Source organism: Staurois parvus, unplaced genomic scaffold (genome assembly GCF_062004578.1).
Source record: "Staurois parvus isolate SC_StPar_1 unplaced genomic scaffold, SC_StPar_1.0 ptg000706l, whole genome shotgun sequence".
NCBI lineage: Eukaryota > Metazoa > Chordata > Amphibia > Anura > Ranidae > Staurois > Staurois parvus.
The window spans coordinates 3,863,683-3,891,054 of record NW_028318502.1 but is presented as its reverse complement, the minus strand read 5'-3'; the positions used below and the strand labels follow the sequence as shown (position 1 = coordinate 3,891,054).

Below are 27,372 nucleotides of genomic sequence, written 5' to 3'. Positions count from 1 at the left end.
TTAACTATAACAGGGTGGTTCCAGAACCTCCACATTGATGGGACGTGCAAGACACCATGAATGGGGTTACTTAACTAGACAGGGTGGTTCCAGAACTTCCACATTTCTCCTCCAGTTCTTGGACAATCGAGGCTTGCAGATTTCATGATGGTTGGATTAATTGGTGGGTTACATTCCTATCACTCATAAAGAACTGAAACAGTGGCTTGGAGAATCTAGGAAATATCTTCAACATTACAGAACAAGTCCATCTGAATGTAACCAACTACTACTAGATAGTCACCATAAATGGGATTACTTAACTAGAACAGGGTGGTTCCAGAACTTCCACATTGATGGGAAGTGCAAGACACCATGAATGGGGTTACTTAACTAGAACAGGGTGGTTCCAGAACCTCCACATTGATGGGAAGTGCAAGACACTATGATTGGGGTTACTTAACTAGACAGGGTGGTTCCAGAACCTCCACATTGATGGAAAGTGCAAGACACCATGAAAGGGGTTACTTAACTATAACAGGGTGGTTCCAGAACCTCCACATTGATGGGATGTGCAAGACACCATGAATGGGGTTACTTAACTAGACAGGGTGGTTCCAGAACTTCCACATTTCTCATTCAGTTCTTGGACAATCGAGGCTTGCAGATTTCATGATGGTTGGATTAATTGGTGGGTTACATTCCTATTACTCATAAAGAACTGAAACAGTGGCTTGGAAAATCTAGGAAATGTCTCCAACATTACAGAACAAGTCCAGCTGAATGTAACCAACTACTACTAGATAGTCCATGACCTGGATATAAGAGAACCTTCACAGACACATTGCCCTTTACACTCCCTTGTTGTATCTGGAGTCCTGTGCGTTGTAGACACTGAGATTCACTTTCTCTGGGTCTGTTTTAGAGATGATCATCTTTATTGTGAACATGTGGGCTTTTATAGGTGATAATAGGTGCCACCTGCGTTACCAACAGAGATAAATGATCTCTAAATTGACTTCAAGCAAATGCCCCGGCATGAGGTCCATACAACCAGCAGGTACATCACTAATCTTAGCTACATCTTGCACATGAGTTAGAACTTTTTTTTTTCCTCTCGAACAGTGAGTGCCATAACTCCTCTGACCGGATCAAGGTCCGGGTCTGGGATGAAGATGACGATATTAAGTCACGGGTGAAGCAGAGGCTGAAGAGAGAATCGGACGACTTCCTTGGGCAGACGATTATTGAAGTGCGGACGTTGAGCGGGGAGATGGACGTTTGGTATAATTTAGGTGAGCTCAATCATACATGCTGATATCTCTGCCTGGGTCACCATGGCTTCCTGTATCCTTCTGTCTCTTATGTTCTCCTTCTCTCTCATGCTGGAACTTAACTGTTTGCCTGCACAGACATGGCTGAATTTTTTGGTGATGGGAAGGAGTGGGTGGGTCGGTGTGGATGGCTGATACTGATGGTTGGCCTTTGTAATACATTTTGGAGCAGAGGTAGGCAACCTTTTGAGAGAAAGAGATCAAAGGTCACTGGGGTTCAGTGCCCTTTTTTCTTTTTTTCTTTTTTTTTAAGTAGCGCAGAATTTTTTCTTCACTTTCATTATTATTTGCCCCACTGAGACGTGGGTTGTGTGCACTAGCGGCTACAGTATTTATATATATATATATATACAGTGGGGATCGAAAGTTTGGGCACCCCAGCTAAAAATTTGTATTAATGTGCATAAAGAAGCCAAGGAAAGATGGAAAAATCTCCAAAAGGCATCAAATTACAGATTAGACATTCTTATAATATGTCAACAAAAGTTAGATTTTATTTCCATCATTTACACTTTCAAAATAACAGAAAACAAAAAAATGACGTCTGCAAAAGTTTGGGCACCCTGCAGAGTTAATATCTTGTACTGCCCCCTTTGGCAAGTATCACAGCTTGTAAACGCTTTTTGTAGCCAGCCAAGAGTCTTTCAATTCTTGTTTGAGGTATCTTTGCCCATTCTTCCTTACAAAAGTCTTCCAGTTCTTTGAGATTTCTGGGCTGTCTGTCACGCACGGCTCTTTTAAGGTCTATCCATAGATTTTCAATTATGTTGAGGTCAGGAGATTGTGAAGGCCATGGCAAAACCTTCAGTTTACGCCTCTTGATGTAATCCCCCGTGGATTTCCAGGTGTGTTTAGGATCATTATCCATTTGTAGAAGCCACCCTCTCTTTAACTTCAGCTTTTTCACAGATGGCATCAAGTTACCATCCAAAATTTGCTGAAATTTTATTGAATCCATTTTTCCTTCTACTCGTGAGATGTTCCCTGTGCTACTGGCTGCAACACAACCCCAAAGCATGACTGATCCAACCCCATGCTTAACAGTTGGACAGAGGTTCTTTTCATTCAATTCTGTTCCCCTTCTTCTCCAAACGTACCTTTGCTCATTCTGGCCAAAAAGTTCAATTTTAACCTCATCGGTCCACAGAACTTGTTTCCAAAATGCATCAGGCTTGTCTATATGTTCATTTGCAAAGTTCAAACAATGATTTTTGTGGTGAGGACGTAGAAGAGGTTTTCTTCTGATGGCTCTTCCATGAAGACCATATTTGTACAAGTATCTCTTTATAGTGGAATACTGTACCACAACTCCAGTGTCTGCCAGATCTTTCTGGAGGGATAGTGCAGTCAAACGTGGGTTTTGAATTGTTTTTCTCACAATCCTGTGAGCTGTTCTGTCTGATATTTTTCTTGGTCTTCCAGATGTTGCTTTAACTTCCACTGTTCCTGATGACTGCCATTTCTTAATTACATTCCAAACAGAGGATATTGACATCTGAAAACACTTTGCTATCTTCTTATAGCCTTCTCCAGCTTTGTGAGCGTCAACTATTTTCAGTTTCAGTTTTCTAGACAACTGCTTAGAAGAACCCATGGTGCTGATTGTTGGGGCAAGGTCAGATGAGTCTGGGAATTTAAAACCTTTGAGATTGACATAACCTGGTCTTCCCATACGATGATTGAGAACAATCCATGACACTGGCAGGTCTCAGCTTTGCAAAGGGGGCAGTGCATGCTATAAATTCTGCAGGGTGCCCAAACGTTTGCAGACGCCATTTTTTTGTTTTCTGTTATTTTGAAAGTGTAAATGATGGAAATAAAATCTAACTTTTGTTGACATATTATAAGAATGTCTAATCTGTAATTTGATGCCTTTTGGAGATTTTTCCATCTTTCCTTGGCTTCTTTATGCACATTAATACAAATTTTTAGCTGGGGTACCCAAACCTTCGATCCCCACTGTATATATATATATATATATATATATGTGTGTATGTATGTGTGTATTTTTTGCTTTTTATTCACCATAGTAAGCGCTTGAGTTATTTCATTTATATAGGAGGGAAGCATGTTTTGCCAGTTAGACGCTTTCGTATAAACTAGGCTCATTATTATTTCTCCCGAAAGGTACATCCAGGAACAAAAAAAAGACACCGCCATCCAATAGCTTTCTCTGTTGCCTAATAACTGCTGAATGTTTTGCTGTTCCCGGAGTGCTACTTTAATTACCTGTCACTATATGCCTCCCTGGTTGTCAGTGGGTGCCGAGTCTCATGCTACGGCGCGTGTTTGAGTCATCCTGTCACCAGCAAACCCGGCAATAAGAAACTATTCCGCATCCCCGCACTATTCATCTGCTCATTAGGGAGCTTTATGTGGGAGTGCTCTGTGTTGTCATGTGTGCTCAGACACCCAGAATCCTCCGCGCCTGTCAGACGCCGCCGCGTGTGCGCAGTCCGAATGAGCTCTACAAATTCCTAATGAGATGTTTCAGCTTCGTGAATGATTTCATCTCTGGAGCAGACACTAAATGTAATCATGCAGATATTGTTATCCTTTCCACTGAACCTTTGAATGCCCAAAGCCGGGTCTACTGCCCACTTTTCATCATTGGAGCTGCACCCCGAGTGCTGGAATTCAGCTTTTTGACCCTAAAATCTGGATATTGTGCTGGGAACCAATCAGAGAAAAAATAAATAAATAAAACTATCAAGCTCCCAATAAAAAAAATAGGATGAAGAACACATAGTGTGTCACAGAAGTGTCCTCTGTCCCCCTTCACATCACCCCCCTCCATACACACAGTAGTATCCTCTGCCCCCTTCACATCACTCCCCCCACAGTAGTATCCTCTGCCCCCTTCACATCACCCCCCTCCATACACACAGTAGTATCCTCTGCCCCCTTCACAACATCCCCCCACAGTAGTATCCTCTGCCCCCTTCACATCACCCCCCTCCATACACACAGTAGTATCCTCTGCCCCCCCTCACATCACTCCCCCCACAGTAGTATCCTCTGCCCCCTTCACATCACCCCCCTCCATACACACAGTAGTATCCTCTGCCCCCCTTCACATCACTCCCCCCACAGTAGTATCCTCTGCCCCCCTTCACATCATCCCCCCACAGTAGTATCCTCTGCCCCCTTCACATCGCTCCCCCCCCCACAGTAGTATCCTCTGTCCCCCTTCACATCACTCACCCCCCCCACAGTATTATCCTCTTCCCCCCTTCACATCACTTCTCCCCACAGTATTATCCTCTTCCCCCCTTCACATCACTTCTCCCCACAGTAGTATCCTCTGCCCCCCTTCACATCACTCCCCCCACAGTAGTATCCTCTGCCCCCCTTCACATCACTTCTCCCACAGTAGTATCCTCTGCCCCCCTTCACATCACTCCCCCCCACATTAATATCCTCTGCCCCCCTTCACATCACTTCCCCCATAGTAATATCCTCTGCACCCCTTCACATCACTCCCCCCCACAGTAATATCCTCTGCCCCCCTTCACATCACTCCCCCCCACAGTAATATCCTCTGCCCCCCTTCACATCACTCCCCCCCACAGTAATATCCTCTGCCCCCCTTCACATCACTCCCCCCCACAGTAATATCCTCTGTCCCTCTTTACAACACTCCCCCCACAGTAGTACCCTCTGCCCCCCTTCACATCACCCCCCACAGTAATATCCTCTGCCCCCCTTCACATCACCCCCCACAGTAATATCCTCTGCCCCCCTTCACATCACTACCTCCCCATGCAGTGGTATCCTCTGCCCCCCTTCACATCAGTGTCCTATTTCCCCCCATGGCAGTGTCCTCTTTCCCCCTTCCCTTCACCCCCTCTACTCCGACTGTAGTGTTCTCTGCCCCCCCCCCCCCATCATGTAGTGTCCTCTGCCCTCAGAAAGCAGTGTCCTCTGCTCCCCCCCAATCATTCCCCAAAGCAGTGTTTTCTGTCCTCACATCAATCCCCCCTCCCCAAAGACAAACACACAGCGCTGTGTAGGTATCCCTGTTCTACCTGACAGCATACGTACTGCAGAGCATAGAGTGGAAGGCAGCACAGTAGTGGTTGGAGGATGGGAGCGGGAGCTGCTGGAGTTAACGTTTATATTAACAAGCTGGTGATTGGTTGCTCGGACTGCCTTGTGTCTTAGCAACCAATCACCTGTTGGGTAACTCAAAAGGGTAACCGAGGAAGCTCCCTCTCCCTCCCTCCGACCAGTACTCTGATGCCTCCGCTCTCTGCTCTGCAGTGAAGATGAGAGTGACAGAAGCTGGTGGGGGGGGAGCAGGGCTGTGTTGGCGACCTGTCTGGCGGCTGCCCACAATTGACCAGAAGATCGCGATCAAGGTCCTTATTCCTCTATATAGATCTTTATATCACTAGAGGGGTCACCGGCAGGAGGAAGGAGGTCCTGATTCCTCTACATAGATCTTTATATCACTAGAGGGGTCACCAGCAGGAGGAAGGAGGTCCTGATTCTTCTATATAGATCTTTATATCACTAGAGGGGTCACCGGCAGGAGGAAGGAGGTCCCGATTCCTCTATATAGATCTTTATTTCACTAGAGGGGTCACCTGCAGGAGGAAGGAGGTCCTGATTCCTCTATATAGATCTTTATATCACTAGAGGGGTCACCGGCGGGAGGAAGGAGATCCAGATTCCTCTCTATAGACCTTTATATCACAAGAGGGGTCACCAGCAGGAGGAAGGAGGTCCTGATTCCTCTATATAGATCTTTATATCACTAGAGGGGTCACCGGCAGGAGGAAGGAGGTCCTTATTCCTCTATATAGATCTTTATATCACTAGAGGGGTCACCGGCAGGAGGAAGGAGGTCCTGATTCTTCTATATAGATCTTTATATCACTAGAGGGGTCACCTGCAGGAGGAAGGAGGTCCTGATTCCTCTATATAGATCTTTATTTCACTAGAGGGGTCACCTGCAGGAGGAAGGAGGTCCTGATTCCTCTATATAGATCTTTATTTCACTAGAGGGGTCACCGGTAGGAGGAAGGAGGTCCCGATTCCTCTATATAGATCTTTATATCATTAGAGGGGTCACCGGCAGGAGGAAGGAGGTCCTGATTCCTCTATATAGATCTTTATATCACTAGAGGGGTCACCGGCAGGAGGAAGGAGGTCCCGATTCCTCTATATAGATCTTTATATCACTAGAGGGGTCACCGGTAGGAGGAAGGAGGTCCCGATTCCTCTATATAGATCTTTATATCATTAGAGGGGTCACCGGCAGGAGGAAGGAGGTCCTGATTCCTCTATATAGATCTTTATATCACTAGAGGGATCACCGGCAGGAGGAAGGAGGTCCCGATTCCTCTATATAGATCTTTACATCACTGGAGGGGTCACCAGGAGGAGTAAGGAGGTCCTGATTCCTCTATATAGATCTTTATATCCCTAGAGGGGTCACCGGCAGGAGGAAGGAGGTCCCGATTCCTCTATATAGATCTTTGTTACTACAGTGGTCACCAGGTAGAGGAAGGAGATCTCTATATAGATCTTTAGGGGTCACCAGCAGGAAGAAGACATAGGAGAGACTTCAGGGACATATTATGTCCAGCCTTCATGAAAGAAGGGAAAAGTGCAATTTGACTTGAAATCCATGAAGGGTGTGAATAAGGTTTAGGAGGGCAGGATTTTCAATATAAAGCGAAGATCGAGGACACGCGGACATGACCTCAAACACCAGGATGAAAATTCAAAACTAACCTTGGAAAGCATTATTTCAACCAAAGAGTAGTTGATGTTTGGAATAGACTTTCAGCCGACATAGTGAGTCCACCAACAGTAAATGAATTGCTTGAGACAGACAGATCTATGCTACGATAAAAGGGTTAATTGCTAGACCTGGCGGATTTCTGCAGTTTTCTTCCAAGGGAAACCCGGCACCTTCTTTGTTGCAAAGTTGCTAAACCTCCCCCACAATAGTTTTGTCTGATTTTTGCTCTCTTCAAGCCTTTCCTCCAACCCAATGGCTTCTTGTACTGCTCTGCCGGGTTAGGGGGGGCAACCAATTCTAACAGCTGATTCCTCCCTGTATTTATTTTCTCCAGAGAAAAGAACAGACAAGTCCGCCGTCTCAGGCGCCATCCGCTTGCAGATCAGTGTGGAGATAAAAGGAGAGGAGAAGGTGGCCCCGTACCACGTCCAGTACACGTGTCTTCACGAGGTAAGCGGCCATCGTACGTCTGCTTGGAATGGTCAAAGTGTCCGGGATCTTGAGTGGTTGAAGCCTCAGAGAGACTTCAGATTGCTGGTTTTATTGAAGTGGAACTAAACCCATCCATTTGACGATTTCCCAAAACTGTTCATTTCAAGGCGTGCTGTGAATGCTAACTGTCGCAGTTGCTTGTGCTCTCGACCGAACTGTCAAGCCAGTGGCATAACTGATCACATGAGCAGCGCTATGACAACTGCAGATCAAACAGAGGATAGGTTGGCAGCTTCCTTGTCTGTAAAGGATAGAAGGGTTCAGTTACGCCTTCACTTACCTCATTCCTATGTTGTTTTAGACAAATTAGCCTCAATTCCCGAAGACCCATATGAATGTCAAAGGAGGACTTCCTGCTTTAGAGTGTCAGTTACATGTCCCTCTTTGTGTCCTTACTGACAACTTATGGGGCCCCTGGGCAATAGGTGATCATGGGGCCCCTGTGTCCTTGCCCACACTCAAAGCAAACCCAAAAAAGCCTATAAAAGGTACCAGGGGCATTTCATGGGGCCCCCTACTGACCCTGGGCCCTCAGGCAGTGCCCGAGTACTCGAATGGTCAGCCGCCCCTGGTCCTTACTCTACATTTATTGGTGTATGTGTCCTCCTGATTTAAGCCCCCCAATTGGATGGGTGTCTAAAATGATTACTAAAGATCTGCGCCACCTATGTTCCCCCAGACTGCTGATTGGGCAGTAAGGAGCAGTAGCACTCTTGCATTCAACCTTCCCCTTCTCCCTCTATTACCATGTTCACCGTACAAAGAGTGGCCCAATGTCATCCCTACCCCTCTCATAGAGTGACTGCTGCTGTGGTGGTTACTATCATAAAGACAGATTTGCAAACTTATCCTAGCTGTCCATTAAAAAGAACTCAATTTTTTTTCTAAATCTGCTGCCTTGAACTTTTGAAAGCAAACAAGGTTCTTCCAGTGCAATACTCACCTAGTCCTCAGTACTGCCCCCTGCAGACTCACCGCTATGATGAACAGCACTAGTCCTCTTCTTGATTGCATGACCCACCCATCATCCAGCCCATTTCCTGCAGACCCAGGGTACCATGGATAGAACCAGCCTTGGGCTCCTGGTACTCCTGGACTGAGGACTACATCAAGAGAAATAGAAGAGCTGTAGCTGATCTTCTGAAAATTCTGGTTGCCTGGCTGTCTCTGAATGCAATGCTTTCAAGTCACTGACTTGCAACAAATAAGTCAGTGTAAAGTCCAAACTCCTGATCTACATTCATGTTCTGGGTTAGTGATTCAGAAAGTGATGCAGACAAAGGATTAACATGACTGCCAGGCAACCAGCATGTTCAGAAGCAAAGGCAGTAATGGTGTCTTTTCTTTGTACAGCCAGGCCAGCGCAGTATTTTTTAGATTTCTGATGCCACACTCTGCATTTATTACCTGTGAACCCTTACTGGCAGCGTTATGTCTGTGACCAATGTGTACAGAAGCTCCTGTGAGTCAAAAAGGTGTAGTCATGGACACGCCCCCAGCTCTGATTACATTAACTTACCATGCAGTGGGTGGAGCTTGTTTCCTGAATCCTGCCCCTAGATCTATGCCTGTGTTACACTCTGCAACTGGACAGCTTGGCAAGAACCTATTAGCAGAAATAGAAGCCAGTGGAATCACGGGACTGCCAGGCAAAAGTAGTGTTTTCAGATGGAAAGTGAAAAATGGTGTATTTTCTTTGTACAGCCAGGCCAGCTCAGTATTTTTTAGATTTCTGATGCCAAACTCTGCATTTATTACCTGGGAAACCCTTACTGGCAGAGGTATGTGTAACGGAACTGACCCAGACTGCACTTGAGTACTTCCGTTAGAATACCGCTTCCCTGTCCGAACACCGACCACAGACACCACAGACGACCATACAAGACTAGACAACACCAGTCTTGAAATAAACCAGGAGGTAGACCAAATTATTTGAACACAAGATATATACACTCAGGGAACAGTCCCCCCTCCCTGCATAATGATACAGGGCTGGGCAATCTACATTTAGTAACAAGAGACACACAGGTATTCAAACTTCACACCAGCAGACAGTCCCATCAGGAGGGAGGGCTGCTGGAGACATTCTCCCCCCCCATCCCCACTATGCTAATACACATAAACACATACATCCCATAATACTTTGCTCCCAAGCAAGACAAACAATAGAACAATGGGATGCAGCCAAACAACACCAAACAATTCACAACCCCCACCCCACCTATACATGTCTACACAATATTAGGACAGATCACCCTGTACCCCTAACAGACACAGGGTGACTTACACATAAGAGGGATATGGGGAGCTGAGACAGGGGTAACCCCACCTCTCCAAAGTTAGCTGGGTTCCATGGCCCCCCCACCCAAAGTGACTCCCGTCACAGTATGTCTGTGACCAGAGTGTACAGAAGCCCCTGTGAGTCAGAATTGTGTAGTCACAGACACACCCTCAGCTCTGGTTACATTAGTAGGCCATGCAGTGGGTGGGGCTTGTTTCCTAAATCCTGCCCCTGGATCGGTTCCTGTATTAAACTCTGTAACTGGACAACTTGGCAAGAACCAGTTAGCAGAAATGGAAGCCAGTAAAGCTAATGAATTACCACGGGGATTAATTCCGTTAAATAAATAATCCAATACAGTGACATTGCTGAAGGCTCATACAGCAGTAAGTAGGGATACCACTCTCCAGCCCAGGTGAAAGGGTGACAACAGAGGTACAGGGACAGAGTGTTGTCACCCTACAACAGGAAATGCCCAAACAAGGACCTCCATGGACCAGGATCACCAGGGATTTAAGTAAAAGCTGCAAATTTTTAAAAACATTTTGAAATACCTTTTAAAAATGACAAAATATGAGATTTTATGGACTGGGTTGACATCTACTTTACTTATTGAACATTTCTGAACTAATTCCCTTCTATACAGTCCTGCTCTTTCCATGTTCTGTTCCTGTATAAGGAAATCTTGATGTCCAATTCCACATCAGCTTCATTGTCCGAGCAGACTTTTACCCCGAGCCGGTATTCGGAGAATCCGAAAGCTAATATCTCAAGGGCTCCCCGTCCTTTGAGTAACAGTTCATATATGATGGAGGACACCGAGGATAATTGATGTAAAACTGAGGGAGACAAGATCCTATACATTAGGGATTCATCATACATGCCGAGCAGCCTGCAGTGTGTACGCACAGTGAAGGTCATCCGGTGTGGAATGATATTACGGTACTCACAGCACGGCTCAAGGTTAAAGACAACTCCGCTACTTCTTTGCGTCTGAAATGCCGCTTGCCATCGTATCGTTATCATTTTCAGACTCTCATACTTCTGGGTATTACAGGAACATCTGGTGCCCTTAAATGCCCAACTGGTCACTTAGGGGTTTCTAAATATTCAGAATATAACTGGCTGTGAATATTACAAGATTGTTGACCTGGGGAATGTTCAAGTGCCGCCACGTATTGTGACCATCTCCCGCAATGTCTGCCCAGTCTCTGACCATCTCCCGCAATGTCTGCCCAGTCTCTGACCATCTCCCTCAGCGTGTCTCCAATCTTTGCCCATCTCCCGCAGTGTGCCTCCAGTCTTTGGCCATCTTCCGCAGTATGCCTCCCGTTTGTGGCCATCTCCCGCACTATGCCTCCAGTATCTAACCATCTCCCGCAGTATTCCTCCAGTCTCTGGCTGTCTCCCACAGTGTGCCTCCAGTCTCTGGCCGTCTCCCGCAGTGTGCCTCCAGTCTCTGGCCGTCTCCCGCAGTGTGCCTCCAGTCTCTGGCCGTCTCCCGCAGTGTGCCTCCAGTCCCTGGCCGTCTCCCGCAGTGTTCCTCCAGTCTCTGGCCGTCTCCCGCAGTGTGCCTCCAGTCTCTGGCTGTCTCCCGCAGTGTGCCTCCAGTCTCTGGCTGTCTCCCGCAGTGTGCCTCCAGTCTCTGGCTGTCTCCCGCAGTGTGCCTCCGGTCTCTGGCTGTCTCCCGCAGTGTGCCTCCAGTCTCTGGCTGTCTCCCGCAGTGTGCCTCCGGTCTCTGGTTGTCTCCCGCAGTGTGCCTCCGGTCTCTGGCTGTCTCCCGCAGTGTGCCTCCGGTCTCTGGCTGTCTCCCGCAGTGTGCCTCCGGTCTCTGGCTGTCTCCCGCAGTGTGCCTCCGGTCTCTGGCTGTCTCCCGCAGTGTGCCTCCGGTCTCTGGCTGTCTCCCGCAGTGTGCCTCCAGTCTCTGGCCATCTCCCGCAGTGTTCCTCCAGTCTCTGGCCATCTCCCGCAGTGTTCCTCCAGTCTCTGACCATCTACCGCAGTGTGCCTCCAGTCTTTGACCATCTACCGCAGTGTGCCTTACAGTCTTTGACCATCTCCCGCAGTGTGCCTCCAGTCTCTGGGCATCTCTCGCAGTGTGCCTCCAGTCTCTGACCATCTCCCGCAGTGTGCCTCCAGTCTCTGGGCATCTCTCGCAGTGTGCCTCCAGTCTCTGACCATCTCCCGCAGTGTGCCTCCAGTCTCTGGGCATCTCTCGCAGTGTGCCTCCAGTCTCTGGGAATCTCCCGCAGTGTGCCTCCAGTCTCTGACCATCTACCGCAGTGTGCCTCCAGTCATTGACCATCTCCCGCAGTGTGCCTCCAGTCTCTGACCATCTCTCGCAGTATGCCTCCAGTCTCTGACCATCTCCCGGCAATGTCTCCCCAGTCTCTGGCTATCTCCCGCGGTGTGCCTCCAGCCTTTGACCATCTCCCGCAGTATGCCTCCAGTCTCTGACCATCTCTCGCAGAGTGCCTCCAGTGTCTGACCATCTCCTGCTGTGTGCCTCCAGTCTCTTGCCATCTCCTGCAGTGTGCCTCCAGTCTCTAGCCATCTCCCGCAGTGTTCCTCCAGTCTCTGACCATCTACCGCAGTGTGCCTCCAGTCTTTGACCATCTACCGCAGTGTGCCTTACAGTCTTTGACCATCTCCCGCAGTGTGCCTCCAGTCTCTGGGCATCTCTCGCAGTGTGCCTCCAGTCTCTGGGCATCTCTCGCAGTGTGCCTCCAGTCTCTGACCATCTCCCGCAGTGTGCCTCCAGTCATTGACCATCTCCCGCAGTGTGCCTCCAGTCTCTGACCATCTCCCGCAGTATGCCTCCAGTCTCTGGCCATCTCTCGCAGTATGCCTCCAGTCTCTGGGAATCTCCCGCAGTGTGCCTCCAGTCTCTGACCATCTACCGCAGTGTGCCTCCAGTCATTGACCATCTCCCGCAGTGTGCCTCCAGTCTCTGACCATCTCTCGCAGTATGCCTCCAGTCTCTGACCATCTCCCGGCAATGTCTCCCCAGTCTCTGGCTATCTCCCGCGGTGTGCCTCCAGCCTTTGACCATCTCCCGCAGTATGCCTCCAGTCTCTGACCATCTCTCGCAGAGTGCCTCCAGTGTCTGACCATCTCCTGCTGTGTGCCTCCAGTCTCTTGCCATCTCCTGCAGTGTGCCTCCAGTCTCTAGCCATCTCCCGCGGTGTGCCTCCAGTGTCTGACCATCTCCTGCAGTGTGCCTCCAGTCTCTTGCCATCTCCCGCAGAGTGCCTCCAGTCTCTTGCCATCTCCCGCAGAGTGCCTCCAGTCTCTTGCCATCTCCCGCAGAGTGCCTCCAGTCTCTTGCCATCTCCCGCAGAGTGCCTCCAGTCTCTTGCCATCTCCCGCAGAGTGCCTCCAGTCTCTTGCCATCTCCCGCAGAGTGCCTCCAGTCTCTTGCCATCTCCCGCAGAGTGCCTCCAGTCTCTTGCCATCTCCCGCAGAGTGCCTCCAGTCTCTTGCCATCTCCCGCAGAGTGCCTCCAGTCTCTTGCCATCTCCCGCAGAGTGCCTCCAGTCTCTTGCCATCTCCCGCAGAGTGCCTCCAGTCTCTTGCCATCTCCCGCAGAGTGCCTCCAGTCTCTTGCCATCTCCCGCAGAGTGCCTCCAGTCTCTTGCCATCTCCCGCAGAGTGCCTCCAGTCTCTTGCCATCTCCCGCAGAGTGCCTCCAGTCTCTTGCCATCTCCCGCAGAGTGCCTCCAGTCTCTTGCCATCTCCCGCAGAGTGCCTCCAGTCTCTTGCCATCTCCCGCAGAGTGCCTCCAGTCTCTTGCCATCTCCCGCAGAGTGCCTCCAGTCTCTTGCCATCTCCCGCAGAGTGCCTCCAGTCTCTTGCCATCTCCCGCAGAGTGCCTCCAGTCTCTTGCCATCTCCCGCAGAGTGCCTCCAGTCTCTTGCCATCTCCCGCAGAGTGCCTCCAGTCTCTTGCCATCTCCCGCAGAGTGCCTCCAGTCTCCTGCCATCTCCTGTAGCAGGCCTTTAGTGCATGACTATGCCAATGAGTTTCTGAAGTCTCTTGACAGGCTTCTGTAGCATTACGTTCACTACATTTTATGCCTGTTCCCTTGGCAATGTCAGGGGCCCTGAGGGGTACTTGAGGATCCCTATATATATCAAGATAATTGACCATTGCTGCTTTAGGGGATCAAAAAGAATTTTCCTTTTCGAGCAAATTGAGCCACTGTTTATAAGGTTTTATCGTAATCAACAGGACACAGGCGGAGTATCCATAGGCCATGAGCTACAGGCTGCTACTTCTGGTGATTGGACAATTTTGCTATTGTCCTCAGATGATGAATATCTTCTTCCTTATGAGAAATCCTTCTATGATTAAATAGTTTGAATGCCTCAATCAACTCTTCATAGAGGCAGTGCATGCGGATTGGTGCCAGCTCTGTGGTCATGCGTCTTCCTGCAAATGTTGAAAGTGGACTGGGCCTTGCAAGTCTTTCCAAGATTGAAATATCTCTATACAAGTGGATATCCTCATTCCCTTTCTTCGGAGATATACACACTGGTGGATCACATGGTTCAGTGATGATATCAAAGGTAATCGGATATTTCTTCAATTTTAGTGAGACACAAGGAAGTCTGTCCATCCTTGAAGAAGATGTGAACACAGTCATCAAAGCCTCATATAAGCTTTCTGATATAGGGTGACAACGTTCGGTACCAATCTCCCAACTGTGCTCCTGAGTTGTCACCTTCCATTGGAGACCCCTAGTGGCTGTTTCATCACACATTACTGAGGCTTGGCCCACTGTTCTCACCATCAGTTGAAGTTTTTTTTTTTTTACATTTCTTAAAGCAGAGCTTACGTCCCCAGAAGAAATTTTTTTTAGAAGCAGACCTAGGATTGCCTTCCCTTTAACATTAACAATTGGATAAAGTTATTAGTTGTAGCCTTTTAATTACTTTTAAATATGTTAAAGTTTACCTTGATCTCGGAAGCATGTGGCTGTGGGCATCTGAAGCCCACCAGTCTTTACTTCCTGGAGTTGGTGCAACTGGCTCTCCCAGCATGCACCACTCAATCTCGCATCCCCACATAGTACTCCGGTAAAATGGCTCCTCCCATTTGCGTCGTTTCCAGTTTTCGAAGTACTGCGATAGTGGGTCACTAGGAACCCAAAGGACTCCGGGGATACAGGACCCGACATCTCAGGAGACTTTGCGATTCTGCTTAACACGTCGTCGCCTAGCGGCCGGAACCGGAAGGCATTTATAATATGAATATGATAATGATACGTAGGGGAAATTCCTCAGACACTGAAAACGATTCTGCGACTGAGCTCAGCGATGTGCGAACTTGGCGCTCTATTTCAAATTTCAGTGTTTTTGGTTTGATTACATTATTGAATTAAATTTATTATTATATTATTTTTTATGATTTGTTATATTATAATTTATGATTTCCTGTTTCAAATGTTATAATACCCTGAATGCAGGGGACCCCGCATTCACTATATCCGCTCTCCCCGGACCCCTCATTCACTATATCCGCTCTCCCCGGACCCCGCATTCACTATATCCGCTCTCCCCGGACCCCGCATTCACTATATCTGCTCTCCCCGGACCCCTCATTCACTATATCCGCTCTCCCCGGACCCCGCATTCACTATATCTGCTCTCCCCGGACCCCGCATTCACTATATCTGCTCTCCCCGGACCCCGCATTCACTATATCTGCTCTCCCCGGACCCCTCATTCACTATATCCGCTCTCCCCGGACCCCTCATTCACTATATCCGCTCTCCCCGGACCCAGCATTCACTATATCCGCTCTCCCCGGACCCCGCATTCACTATATCCGCTCTCCCCGGACCCCGCATTCACTATATCCGCTCTCCCCGGACCCCGCATTCACTGTATCCGCTCTCCCCGGACCCCGCATTCACTGTATCCGCTCTCCCCGGCTCCCGCATTCACTGTATCCGCTGTCCCCGGACCCCGCATTCACTGTATCCGCTCTCCCCGGACCCCGCATTCACTGTATCCGCTCTCCCCGGACCCCGCATTCACTGTATCCGCTCTCCCCGGACCCCGCATTCACTGTATCCGCTCTCCCCGGACCCCGCATTCACTGTATCCGCTCTCCCCGGACCCCGCATTCACTGTATCCGCTCTCCCCGGACCCCGCATTCACTATATCCGATCTCCCCGGACCCCGCATTCACTGTATCCGCTCTCCCCGGACCCCGCATTCACTGTATCCGCTCTCCCCGGACCCCGCATTCACTGTATCCGCTCTCCCCGGACCCCGCATTCACTGTATCCGCTCTCCCCGGACCCCGCATTCACTGTATCCGCTCTCCCCGGACCCCGCATTCACTGTATCCGCTCTCCCCGGACCCCGCATTCACTATATCCGCTCTCCCCGGACCCCGCATTCACTATATCCGCTCTCCCCGGACCCCGCATTCACTATATCCGCTCTCCCCGGACCCCGCATTCACTATATCCGCTCTCCCCGGACCCCGCATTCACTATATCCGCTCTCCCCGGACCCCGCATTCACTATATCCGCTCTGCCTGGACCCTGCATTCACTATATCCGCTCTCCCCGGACCCCGCATTCACTATATCCGCTCTGCCTGGACCCTGCATTCACTATATCCGCTCTGCCTGGACCCTGCGGTCACTATATCCGGTCTCCCACAGTACACAGAACATGAAAATACAATTATTTTAGTAAATATAAACTGCTAAACCCCTTTTCTCATCAGCAGTATATAGCAGCCTTGTGACTTTTATCAGTGGCCACAGAGCGGCCTTGATTGTCCTATGAGGCTGCAGGACCCCTGGCCCTCTGTCTGGACAGTGCTGATTGGCCCTGTGTTGCTCACATGCATCCTCCCAAGGAAAAAAAAACTTCTCTAGCAATACACACCAAACTGAGCATGTGCAGCTTGCCTCCCAAGGCTCTACACAGTGTGGAGGATTAACCCCTTAGGTCCCACAGTGAGTATAACAAGCATGCTTTCCTGCATCTACAGACTGATTGTACTGCTGGGGGTTTAGTAACACTAAATCCTGCAGCCTCGGCTCTGGCTATTTTGGGGGACATCCATAACAGAGTCTTCTTACCAACCAGTGGAAGAAATGAAAGCGAATGGCCTAAGAGGTGTGCTTGGTGGGCCGGTGACATGGAAATTATTGTAATGTCTTGGCTGAGTTGTTGGGAACCCGCCTGAGCCATCCTCTGCCTCTGGATGAATGCTTATTACAGAACTCATTACAGAAGTTCTCCTTGAGCTCGGCGTCAGAAGTAGATGATATCAGGACGGCGGCACCATTCATGCACCAGCTACTGTCTTCATTAGGCCGCTTTAAAGCTTTTGTGACTCAAAAGGGTCCTTTTGCTTGAACCCAGTGAATTAATTGGAGAGAAGACATTGTTACAGAATAAAAATTAATTCATCATCTCCTAATGGGACACATTCCCTCGATTTCAAGCTTCGGTTTTGATTTAAAAAAAAAAAAAAGCGTTATTATTTTATATTGAGGAGCTTCTTAAAGTGTGTTGTTGGAAAACCTGTCTTGTGCAGTGAAAATATAATCCAGGTTTACTGGAAATGCGTATTTGCTCCCCTGCTGATGTTGAATGTTTGCCCCTCACAAAGATATGATCGGTCTAAAAATCGAATGTTCGGTGTATTGTAACACTGAGAGACAGAATACAACAACAAATTCAGTAGAAATGCGTCTAACAAATGATGATGGATCTGCATGTTCATGAGGGAAATAAGGATTTGATCCCCTATCATTCAGCAGGATTTCTGGCTCCCAGGTGTCTTTCATACAGGTAACAAGCTGAGATTAGAAGCAGTCTCTTAAAGGGAGTGCTGCTAATCTCATTTTGTTACCTGTATAAAAGACACCTGTCCACAGGAGCAATCAAACCATCAGATTCCAAACTCTCCACCATGGCAAAGACCAAAGAGCTGTCCAAGGATGTCAGGGACAAGATGGTAGACCTACACAAGGCTGGACTGGGCTACCAAACTATGGCCAAGCAGCTTGGTAAGAAGGTGACAACAGTTGGTGCAATCATTCACAAATGGAAGAAACACAAAACAAGTGTCAGTCTCCCTAGGTCTGGTGCACCATGCAAGATCTCACCTCGTGGAGTGTCAATGATCATGAGAACAGTGAGGAATCATCCCAGAACTACACGTGAGGATCTTGTCAATGATCTCCAGGCAGCTGGGGCCACAGTCACCAAGAAAACAATTGGTAATACACTACGCCGACAAGGACTGAAATCTTGCAGTGCCCGCAAGGTCCCTCTGCTCAAGAAAGCACATGTCCAGGCCCGTCTGAAGTCTGCCACTGAACATCTGAATGATGCAGAGGAGGACTGCTGGAAAGTGTTGTGGTCAGAGGAGACCAAAATCCAGCTCTTTGGCATCAACTCAACTCGCCGTGTTTGGAGGAGGAGGAATGCTGCCTATGAACCCAAGAACACCATCCCAACTGTGAAACATGGTGGTGGAAACATTCTGCTTTGGGGGTGTTTTTCTGGTAAGGGGACAGGACAACTGCACCGCATCAAAGGGACGATGGATGGGGCAATGTACCATCAAATCTTGGGTGAGAACCTTCTTCCCTCAGCCAGGGCATTGAAAATGGGTGGTGGATGGGTGTTCCAACATGACAATGACCCAAAACACACGGCCAAGGCAACAAAGGAGCGGCTCAAGAAGAAGCACATTATGGTCCTGGAGTAGCCTAGCCAGTCTCCAGATGTTAATCCGATTGAAAATCTGTGGAGGAGCTGAAAGTTTGAGTTGCCAAATGTCAGCCACCAAACCTTAATGACTTGGAGAGGATCTGCCAAGAGGAGTGGGCCAAAATCCCTCCTGAGATGTGTGCGAACCTGGGGGCCAACTACAGGAAACATCTGACTTCTGTGATTGCCAACAAGGGATTGGTCACCAAGTACTAAGTCATGTTTTGTGAAGGGGATCAAATCCTTCTTTCCCTCATGAACATGCAGATCAGTCATCATTTGTTAGACGCATTTCTGCTGAATTTGTTGTTGTATTCTGTCTCTCAGTGTTACAATACACTGAACATTCCATTTTTAGACCGATCATTCCTTTGTTGGGCAAACATTCAAAATCAGCCGGGGAGCAAATACGCATTTCCTTCACTGTATATATGTGGAACTTTTATTTTTTAAGTATTTTTGAAATTTAATTACAACGTAGAGACAACTGGTCCAACAGTCTAATGCATCACATCCCCTAAGGCAGTGGTGGGCAACCTTTTTTTTCAACTGAGCCAAATCTCGCCAAAACCACGATTGAAATTTATTTTGAGAGCCACATTTTTAAAACTGAAAATACATCCCCCATATAGTAATTCATCCCCCATATAGTAATTCATCCCCCATATAGTAATTCATCCCCCATAGTAATTCATCCCCCATATAGTAATTCATCCCCCATATAGTAATTCATCCCCCATATAGTAATTCATCCCCCATAGTAATTCATCCCCCATATAGTAATTCATCCCCCATAGTAATTCATCCCCCATAGTAATTCATCCCCCATATAGTAATTGATCCCCCATATAGTAATTCATCCCCCATATAGTAATTCATCCCCCATAGTAATTCATCCCCCATATAGTAATTCATCCCCCATATAGTAATTCATCCCCCATATAGTAATTCATCCCCCATAGTAATTCATCCCCCATATAGTAATTCATCCCCCCTATAGTAATTCATTCCCCATATTGTGTCAATTCACTTACCTTTGCTCCGCGCGTTCCTCTCGCTGTGTTCCCGCGCCGTTCCGGTCTTCAGGGCGGACTGTGAGAGGAGAGGAGTTCGTCACGCTGCCCCGCCTACATCCTGACAGCCAATGTTTGCCACGCTTCGCGGGATTAAAAGGTCCGCCGGGCCGTAGTTTGCCCATTGCTGGGCTAGCTGCAGAGTCCTGACTTTTGGGGCGGCTGCCCGAGAGGAGGGAGGGGAGCGGGCGCCCGGCACACAGAAGAGCCGCCTTAAAATGTGTAAAGAGCCGCATGTGGCTCGCGAGCCGCGGCTTGCCGACCACTGCCCTAAGGCAATCTCTATTAAAAAAAAGCTTTATTATTGTTTATTGAGGAGCTTCTTAAAGTGTGTTGTTGGGACAAGTGGAAATATAATCCACGTTTTTCACATCACATCCCCAATAGCAATCTCTATTTTTTATAAATAAACTTTATTATTTTATATTGAGGAGCTTCTTAAAGTGTGTTGCTGGACAACCTGTCTTGTGCAGTGAAAATATAATCCAGTTTTACTGAACATATATATGTGGAAATTTTTTTTTTTAAGTATTTTTTAAATTGAATTAAAACATAGAGAAATCTGGTCCAACAGTCTAACGCATCGCATCCCCAATAGCAATCGCTATTAATAAAAAAAAAAGCTTTGTTATGTATATTGAGGAGCTGCTTAAAATGTGATGTTTTAAAACCTGTCTTGTACAGTGAAGATATAATCCAGGTTTACTGAACTTTGTGGAACTTTTTTATATTTTTTATTACCGTATTTGCCGGCGTATAAGACGACTTTTTACCCCTTGAAAATCTTCTCTGAAGTCGGGGGTCGTCTTATACGCCGGTATACGGCATACTGACACTTTTTAGTGCCGCGCCGCCCCCCCCCTTCCAACGGAAGGGACACTAAGTACAGGGGTGGGCAGGGGCTGTCTCTTACCTGGCTCCGGTCCCACGATGATCCGGTCCAGGAAGCGCGGCTGCTCCTTCAGTTCGGCCACTGGATGTTCGGGCAGCTGCTCGGCTCCTCCTCCTCACCGGTGATTGGCCGCCAGAACTGTAGCTCAGGAAAGGCACACAGGCGGCCAATCACCGGCGAGGGGGCGGAGCCGAGCGGCCCCGCGAAAATCGAGTGCAGGAGCAGCAGGTAAGTGTTCAGTGTAGAGGTGCTGCTGTAACCACATATGCTGGCTGCAGCAGCACCATACTAGAACAGGGTCAGCAAGTGTAATTGGTGTCAGTGGGAGGAATAGTGCCCCATCATTGGTGTCACTGATACCAATGATGGGGCATTATTCCTCCCACTGACACCAACGATGGGGCACTATTCCTCCCACTGACACCAACGATGGGGCACTATTACTCCCACTGACACCAACGATGGGGCACTATTCCCCCCCCCCACTGACACCAATGATGGGGCACTATTCCACCCCCCACTGACACCAATGATGGGACACTATTCCTCCCACTGACACCAATGTTGGGACACTATTCCTCCCACTGACACCAATGATGGGGCACTATTCCTCCCACTGACACCAATGATGGGGCACTATTCCTCCCACTGACACCAATGTTGGGACACTATTCCTCCCACTGACACCAATGATGGGGCACTATTCCTCCCACTGACACCAATGATGGGGCACTATTCCTCCCACTGACACCAATGATGGGGCACTATTCCTGCCACTGATACTAATGATGGGGCACTATTCCCCCCACTGACACCAATGTTGGGACACTATTCCTCCCACTGACACCAATGATGGGGCACTATTCCTGCCACTGATACTAATGATGGGGCACTATTCCCCCCACTGACACCAATGTTGGGACACTATTCCTCCCACTGACACCAATGATGGGGCACTATTCCTGCCACTGATACTAATGATGGGGCACTATTCCCCCCACTGATACCAATGATGGGGCACTATTCCTCCCACTGACACCAATGATGGGGCACTATTCCCCCCACTGATACCAATGATGAGGCACTATTCCTGCCACTGATACCAATGATGGGGCACTATTCCTCCCACTGATACCAATGATGGGGCACTATTCCTCCCACTGACACCAATGATGGAGCACCTATTCCCCCCACTGATACTAATGATGGGGCACTATTCCCCCCACTGATACCAATGATGGGGCACTATTCCCCCCACTGATACTAATGATGGGGCACTATTCCTGCCTCTAATGCCAATGATGGGGCACTATTCCTGCCACTAATACCAATGATGGGGCACTATTCCTGCCACTAATACCAATGATGGGGCACTATTCCTCCCGCTGACACCAATGATGATGGGGCACTATTCCTCCCACTGTTTTGCATTGGAAGAGGGGTAGTCTTATACGGCGAGTATAGCCCAAACACTACATTTTAGCAGGAAAAGTAGGGGGGTCGTCTTATACGCCGGCAAATACGGTAAGTATTTTTTTTAAATGTAATTACAACGTAGAGACAACTGATCCAACAGTCTAATGCATCGCATCCCCAATAGCAATCGCTATTTAATAAAGCTTTTTTTCTTTTAATAGAGATTGCTATTGGGGATGTGATGCGTTAGACGGTAGGACCAGATGTCTCTATGTCGTAATTAAATTTACAAAATACTTAATAAAAAAAAAAACTGGATTCAATTCTCACTTGTCCCAACAACACACTTTAAGAAGCTTCTCCATATAAAATAATAAAGCTTTTTTTTTTTTTTGTTTAATAGAGATTGCTATTGGGGATGCAATGCATTAGACAGTAGGATCAGTTGTAATTCGATTTAAAAAATACTTATTTAAAAATCCTGGATTATATTTCCACTTTTCCCATTAACACACTTTACGAAGGTCCTCGATATAAAATAATGAAGCTTTTTTTTTTTTTTGTTTAATAGAGATTTCTATTGGGGATGTGATGCATTAGATGGTAGGATCAGTTGTCTCTGTCGTAATTAAATTTAAAAAATACTTGTTTAAAAATCCTGGATTATATTCCCACTTGTCCCAACAATACACTTTACGAAGCTCCTCAATATAAATTAATGAAGCTTTTTTTAGTTAGCTCCCCAGCAGAATGTATGAGTTACAGAGAAGAAACAAACCATGTAACACTGACTGGGTACAATGATCAGATTTTATTTATTTATGTAAAACCTTTATCCCAAAATGGGAAAAAAAAAAAAAAGTTATACGTGTTAGCTGGAGTTTGGCTTCAATCTGTTAGTGTATCTAAATTTGCTAGTACATCTAACACTCCCCTCCCCCCCCAATCTGACAGTACTGTTTTCCCAATATGCTCCCTGTGCTCCTTCATCCAAAGTGGGGACACTCTAAGGAGGTGTATTACTGGCCATATCACCAAGTGCAAACGGGGGGGAAGAAAACGAATGCATCCATCACATCGGATTGGTAAGCTGCAATAGGTTACATTTTTGGTTCCGGGTTTAATATCGCTTTTATCTAAGATTCTTATACAAAAAACTGCCTCTTCCTGAACCAGGTTCTATTCTGGACCGTTCTGTGCTAGGCACAACTTTTTTTGTTGACGAAGTGCTGTGCCTAGCTCAACACCTGTCACCGTTGAACGTTTGATGCAATTTTTAAAAAATAAAAATTGTATTTTGCATCTCGGTGTGCAATGTTCCCGCTGTTGGGACAATTGTAGGAGCAGTCGCTGCCTTGGGATTCCTTCACCAACCTGAAACACGTTTGATTTTTAATGGATACTATGAACAGTCGGGTTTATCTGCACTACTACTTGTTTGGCATTCTATGTCTTCCTCATCAGATTTTTATTGCTGTCTGTGTCTCTGTTGGGGAGATTCGTCCTCCGTAGCCAAAGTAGCTGAGCTTGTGTGGCCAACCGCTCTGTTGTCCATGGCCAGCTCTACACTGGGCCACCTGCTGTACACTGGGCCACCTGCTGTACACTGGGCCACCTGCTGTACACTGGGCCACCTGCTGTACACTGGGCCACCTACTGTACACTGGGCCACCTACTGTACGCTGGGCCACCTGCTGTACGCTGGGCCACCTGCTGTACGCTGGGCCACCTGCTGTACGCTGGGCCACCGGCTGTACAGTGGGCCACCGGCTGTACAGTGGGCCACCGGCTGTACAGTGGGCCACCGGCTGTACAGTGGGCCACCGGCTGTACAGTGGGCCACCGGCTCTACACCGGGCCACCGGCTCTTCACCGGGCCTCCGGCTCTTCACCGGGCCTCCGGCTCTTCACCGGGCCACCAGCTCTGCTCTACACCGGGCCACCAGCTCTGCTCTACACCGGGCCACCAGCTCTGCTCTACACCGGGCCACCTGCCCTACATCGGTCCACCTGCTCTACACTGGGCCACCAGCTCTGTCCTACAACTGGGTTCCTAGGCAGGAAGGAAGCTGTGATCAAGGACTTGTCTTCGAAAAGGACCAGAACTTTGTATTCTTTTGAGTTTTGACGAGGTCCAAAAATTTCCACCAAAGATTTGTCCTACTTTCTCCCCGACACCTAATGTATGAAAAACCTATTGGGTCAGGTTGCTCGGGGCACTCAAGCAGATCTCAATGTCTGCTGTCTGTAGGAGCTTGCCATCTCTGGTTTCTGCATGAGCTTCCCTGTCTTCACATGAAAGAGCCCGGCATGCCAAAGCCAGGAGATGCCGAGATTTGGCCCGGGTGCCGATAGAAGACGTTCTATAAATGGAATCTCCTGCTTGGTAGTGGTGCAGGTTCAGTTCTAGCAGTATGGAAGTCCATGCTTGCTAGGTGGTGTAACCCTTCCAGGCAGCACCAACATAAGATTCTTTAGGACCTAGAAGGCCAAAGTGCACCTCCCCCCATGAGCTGTAACCTATTTTATCTGCATAGGTTTATTTATTCCAGGTACTTATACATCACCGTCAATTTACGCAGCACATACAGTTGCAAGAAAAAGTATGTGAACCCCTTGGGATTATGTGGAGTTTTGCATGAATTGGGCATAAAATGTGCTCTGAACGTCATCTAAGTCACAACAATAGAAGAACACAGTCTGCTGAACATAATACTACACAAACATTAGATGTTGCCATGGTTTAATTGCACATAACATGTAAACATTCACAGTGCAGGGAGGAAAAAGTATGTGAACCTTTGGACTTAATAACTGGTTGACCCTCCTTTGGCAGCAATAACCTCAACCAAACGTTTCCTGTAGTTGCAGATCAGACCTGCACAACGATCTGGAGTCATTTTGGACCACTCCTCTTCACAAAACTGTTTCAGTGTAGCAATATTCTTGGGATGTCTGGTGTGAATCGCTCTCTTAAGGTCATGCCACAGCATTTCAATCGGATTGAGGTCAGGACTCTGACTGGGCCACTCCAGAAGGCGTATTCTGTGCTGTTGCAGCCATTGTTTTGTTGAATTACTTGTATGCTTTGGGTCATTGTCCTGTTGCATCATCCATCCTCTGCGGAGCTTCAGTTGGCGGACAGATGGTCGTAGGTTTTCCTGCAAAATGTCTTGATAAACTCTGGATATCATTTTCCCATCAATGACAACAATCCGTCCAGGCCCTGAGGCAGCAAAGCAGCCCCAAACCATGATGCTCCCTCCGCCATGTTTCACAGTGGGGATGAGGTTTTGATGTTGGTGTGCTGTGCCTTTTTTTCTCCACACAGTGTTGTGTGTTCTTCCCAAACAACTCAATCTTGGTTTCATCTGTCCACAGTATATTTTGCCAGTAGTGCTGTGGAACATCCAGGTGCTCTTTTGCAAACTTCAAACGTGCTGCAATAATCTTTTTGGACAGCAATGGCTTCCTCCGTGGTGTCCTCCCATGTACTCCATTCTTGTTTAATGTTTTCCTTATTGTAGATGTGTCAACAAAAATGTTAGCATGTGCCAGAGATTTCTGTAGGTCTTTAGCTGACACTCTGGGATTCTTCTTTACCTCATGCAGCATTCTGCGCTGTGCTCTTGCAGTCATTTTTACAGGACGACCTCGCCTAGGGAGAGTAGCAACAGTGCTAAACTTTCTCCATTTGTAGACAGTCTGTCTTACCGTGGACACATGAACATCAAGGCTTTTGGAGATACTTTTGTAACCCTTTCCAGCTTCATGCAAGTCAACAATTCTTGATCATAGGTCTTCTGAGAGCTCTTTTCTGTGAGGCATGGTTCACATCAGACAGTGCTTCTTGAAACCAGTAAACCCAAAACAGGTGTGTGTTTTTTAAGGGCAGGACAGCTATCAGCAACACATCCAATATCATCACACTGATTGGAGTCAAGGTTGGCTCACTCCTGGCTCCAATTAGCTCTGGGAGAAGTCATTAAGCTAGGGCCTCACATACTTTTTCCTCCCTGCACTGTGAATGTTTACATGTTATGTGCAATTAAACCATGGCAACATCTAATGTTTGTGTAGTATTATGTTCAGCAGACTGTGTTCTTCTATTGTTGTGACTTAGATGACGTTCAGAGCACATTTTATGCCCAATTCATGCAAAACTCCACGTAATCCCAAGGGGTTCACATACTTTTTCTTGCAACTGTATATATATATTTCAAGGGGCGTACAATCTAAGGTCCCTAACTCACATTTATACATACACATACTAGGGACAATTTAGACAGGAGCCAATTAACCTACCAGCATGTGTTTGGAGTGTGGGAGGAAACCGGAGTACCCGAAGGAAACCCAGGCAGGCACAGGGAGAACATGCAAACTCCATGCAGGTGTCTCCATAGTTGGTATTCGAGCTACTGACAGTACTGTCAGGCAGAAGTGCAAACCATTTAGCCACTGTGCTGCCCATATGCAGGTTTGCTTTATTGGATCCCCTTCTCCTGGTGAGGCATCCAAGATGGCGCCTCTTTTACCTACCCTTCAGTTCAGCCCTCCTCCTAGGAATTATTAGCCTCTCACAGAGATCACACACTGCGCCCCCACCCCCCGACAGTGCCCGCCCTCATCTGCTTTTCTTTGCCGAAGAACGGTGACATCTTTGTTCAGGCATCATCCAGGGACACTTCGTTGGCTAAGGTGTTAGCTTGGAGTTGACTAGTCATGTAAATCCTGGTGCCTGTGCAGTTCTTGGCTGTGTTCACAAATGTTTGACACAGATCAGCACCTGCTGCAGCCACTCACCTTGTTACAAAGTTAACAATGTACTGTCTGATCACGGAGGGAATTGGAGACGGAGGAAATGCTTCTCCCTGCCTGCAGCAGACTGACATTGCCACCTCAGTCACTAAACTCGAGTAAAGGGATGGCTAAGAAAGGCAGATTTTTGTATGTATGTAGAGAGAGAGAGAGAATGAGAATGAGAATGAATGAGAATGAATAAATACTGTTGCTGTGTTTTGTCAGAGGTCAGAAATGTATTCATGAAGATTTCTAAGTCACTGACCGGTCCACTCTGATGACTGATTTCTCTTCTCTTGCAGAACCTGTTCCATCACCTGACGGACATACAGGGCAGTGGGGTGGTGAAGATCCCGGAGGCCAAGGGTGATGACGCCTGGAAAGTTTACTTTGATGAGACCGCACAGGAGATTGTGGATGAGTTTGCAATGCGTTACGGGATAGAATCCATATATCAAGCCATGACGTGAGTGCTATGTTATATAGTAGTATGTGGGTGTAACATTGGCTACGCTGTTTAGTAGTGGGGGGGGGGGGTTGGGGGTGGTTGTTACATTGGCTTTTCTACTTTGTAAAGTCAGTAAGTTAATCAGCCCCCCCAG

The 27,372-nt window shown here is 47.8% G+C and overlaps 1 protein-coding gene across 5 annotated transcripts in view; it reads left to right on the top strand.

The window, feature by feature from the left end:
• LOC149445877 (protein unc-13 homolog B-like) overlaps window positions 1–27,372 on the top strand; it is a 294,951-nt gene that overhangs the window by 128,719 nt on the left and 138,860 nt on the right. For all 5 annotated transcript variants that reach the window (XM_089653343.1, XM_089653341.1, XM_089653342.1 and 2 more), the window contains 3 exons: window positions 1,105–1,274; window positions 7,400–7,515; window positions 27,073–27,236. In XM_089653343.1, coding sequence (XP_089509469.1) covers window positions 1,105–1,274; window positions 7,400–7,515; window positions 27,073–27,236 — 450 coding nt within the window. The remainder of the gene's footprint in view (window positions 1–1,104; window positions 1,275–7,399; window positions 7,516–27,072; window positions 27,237–27,372) is intronic.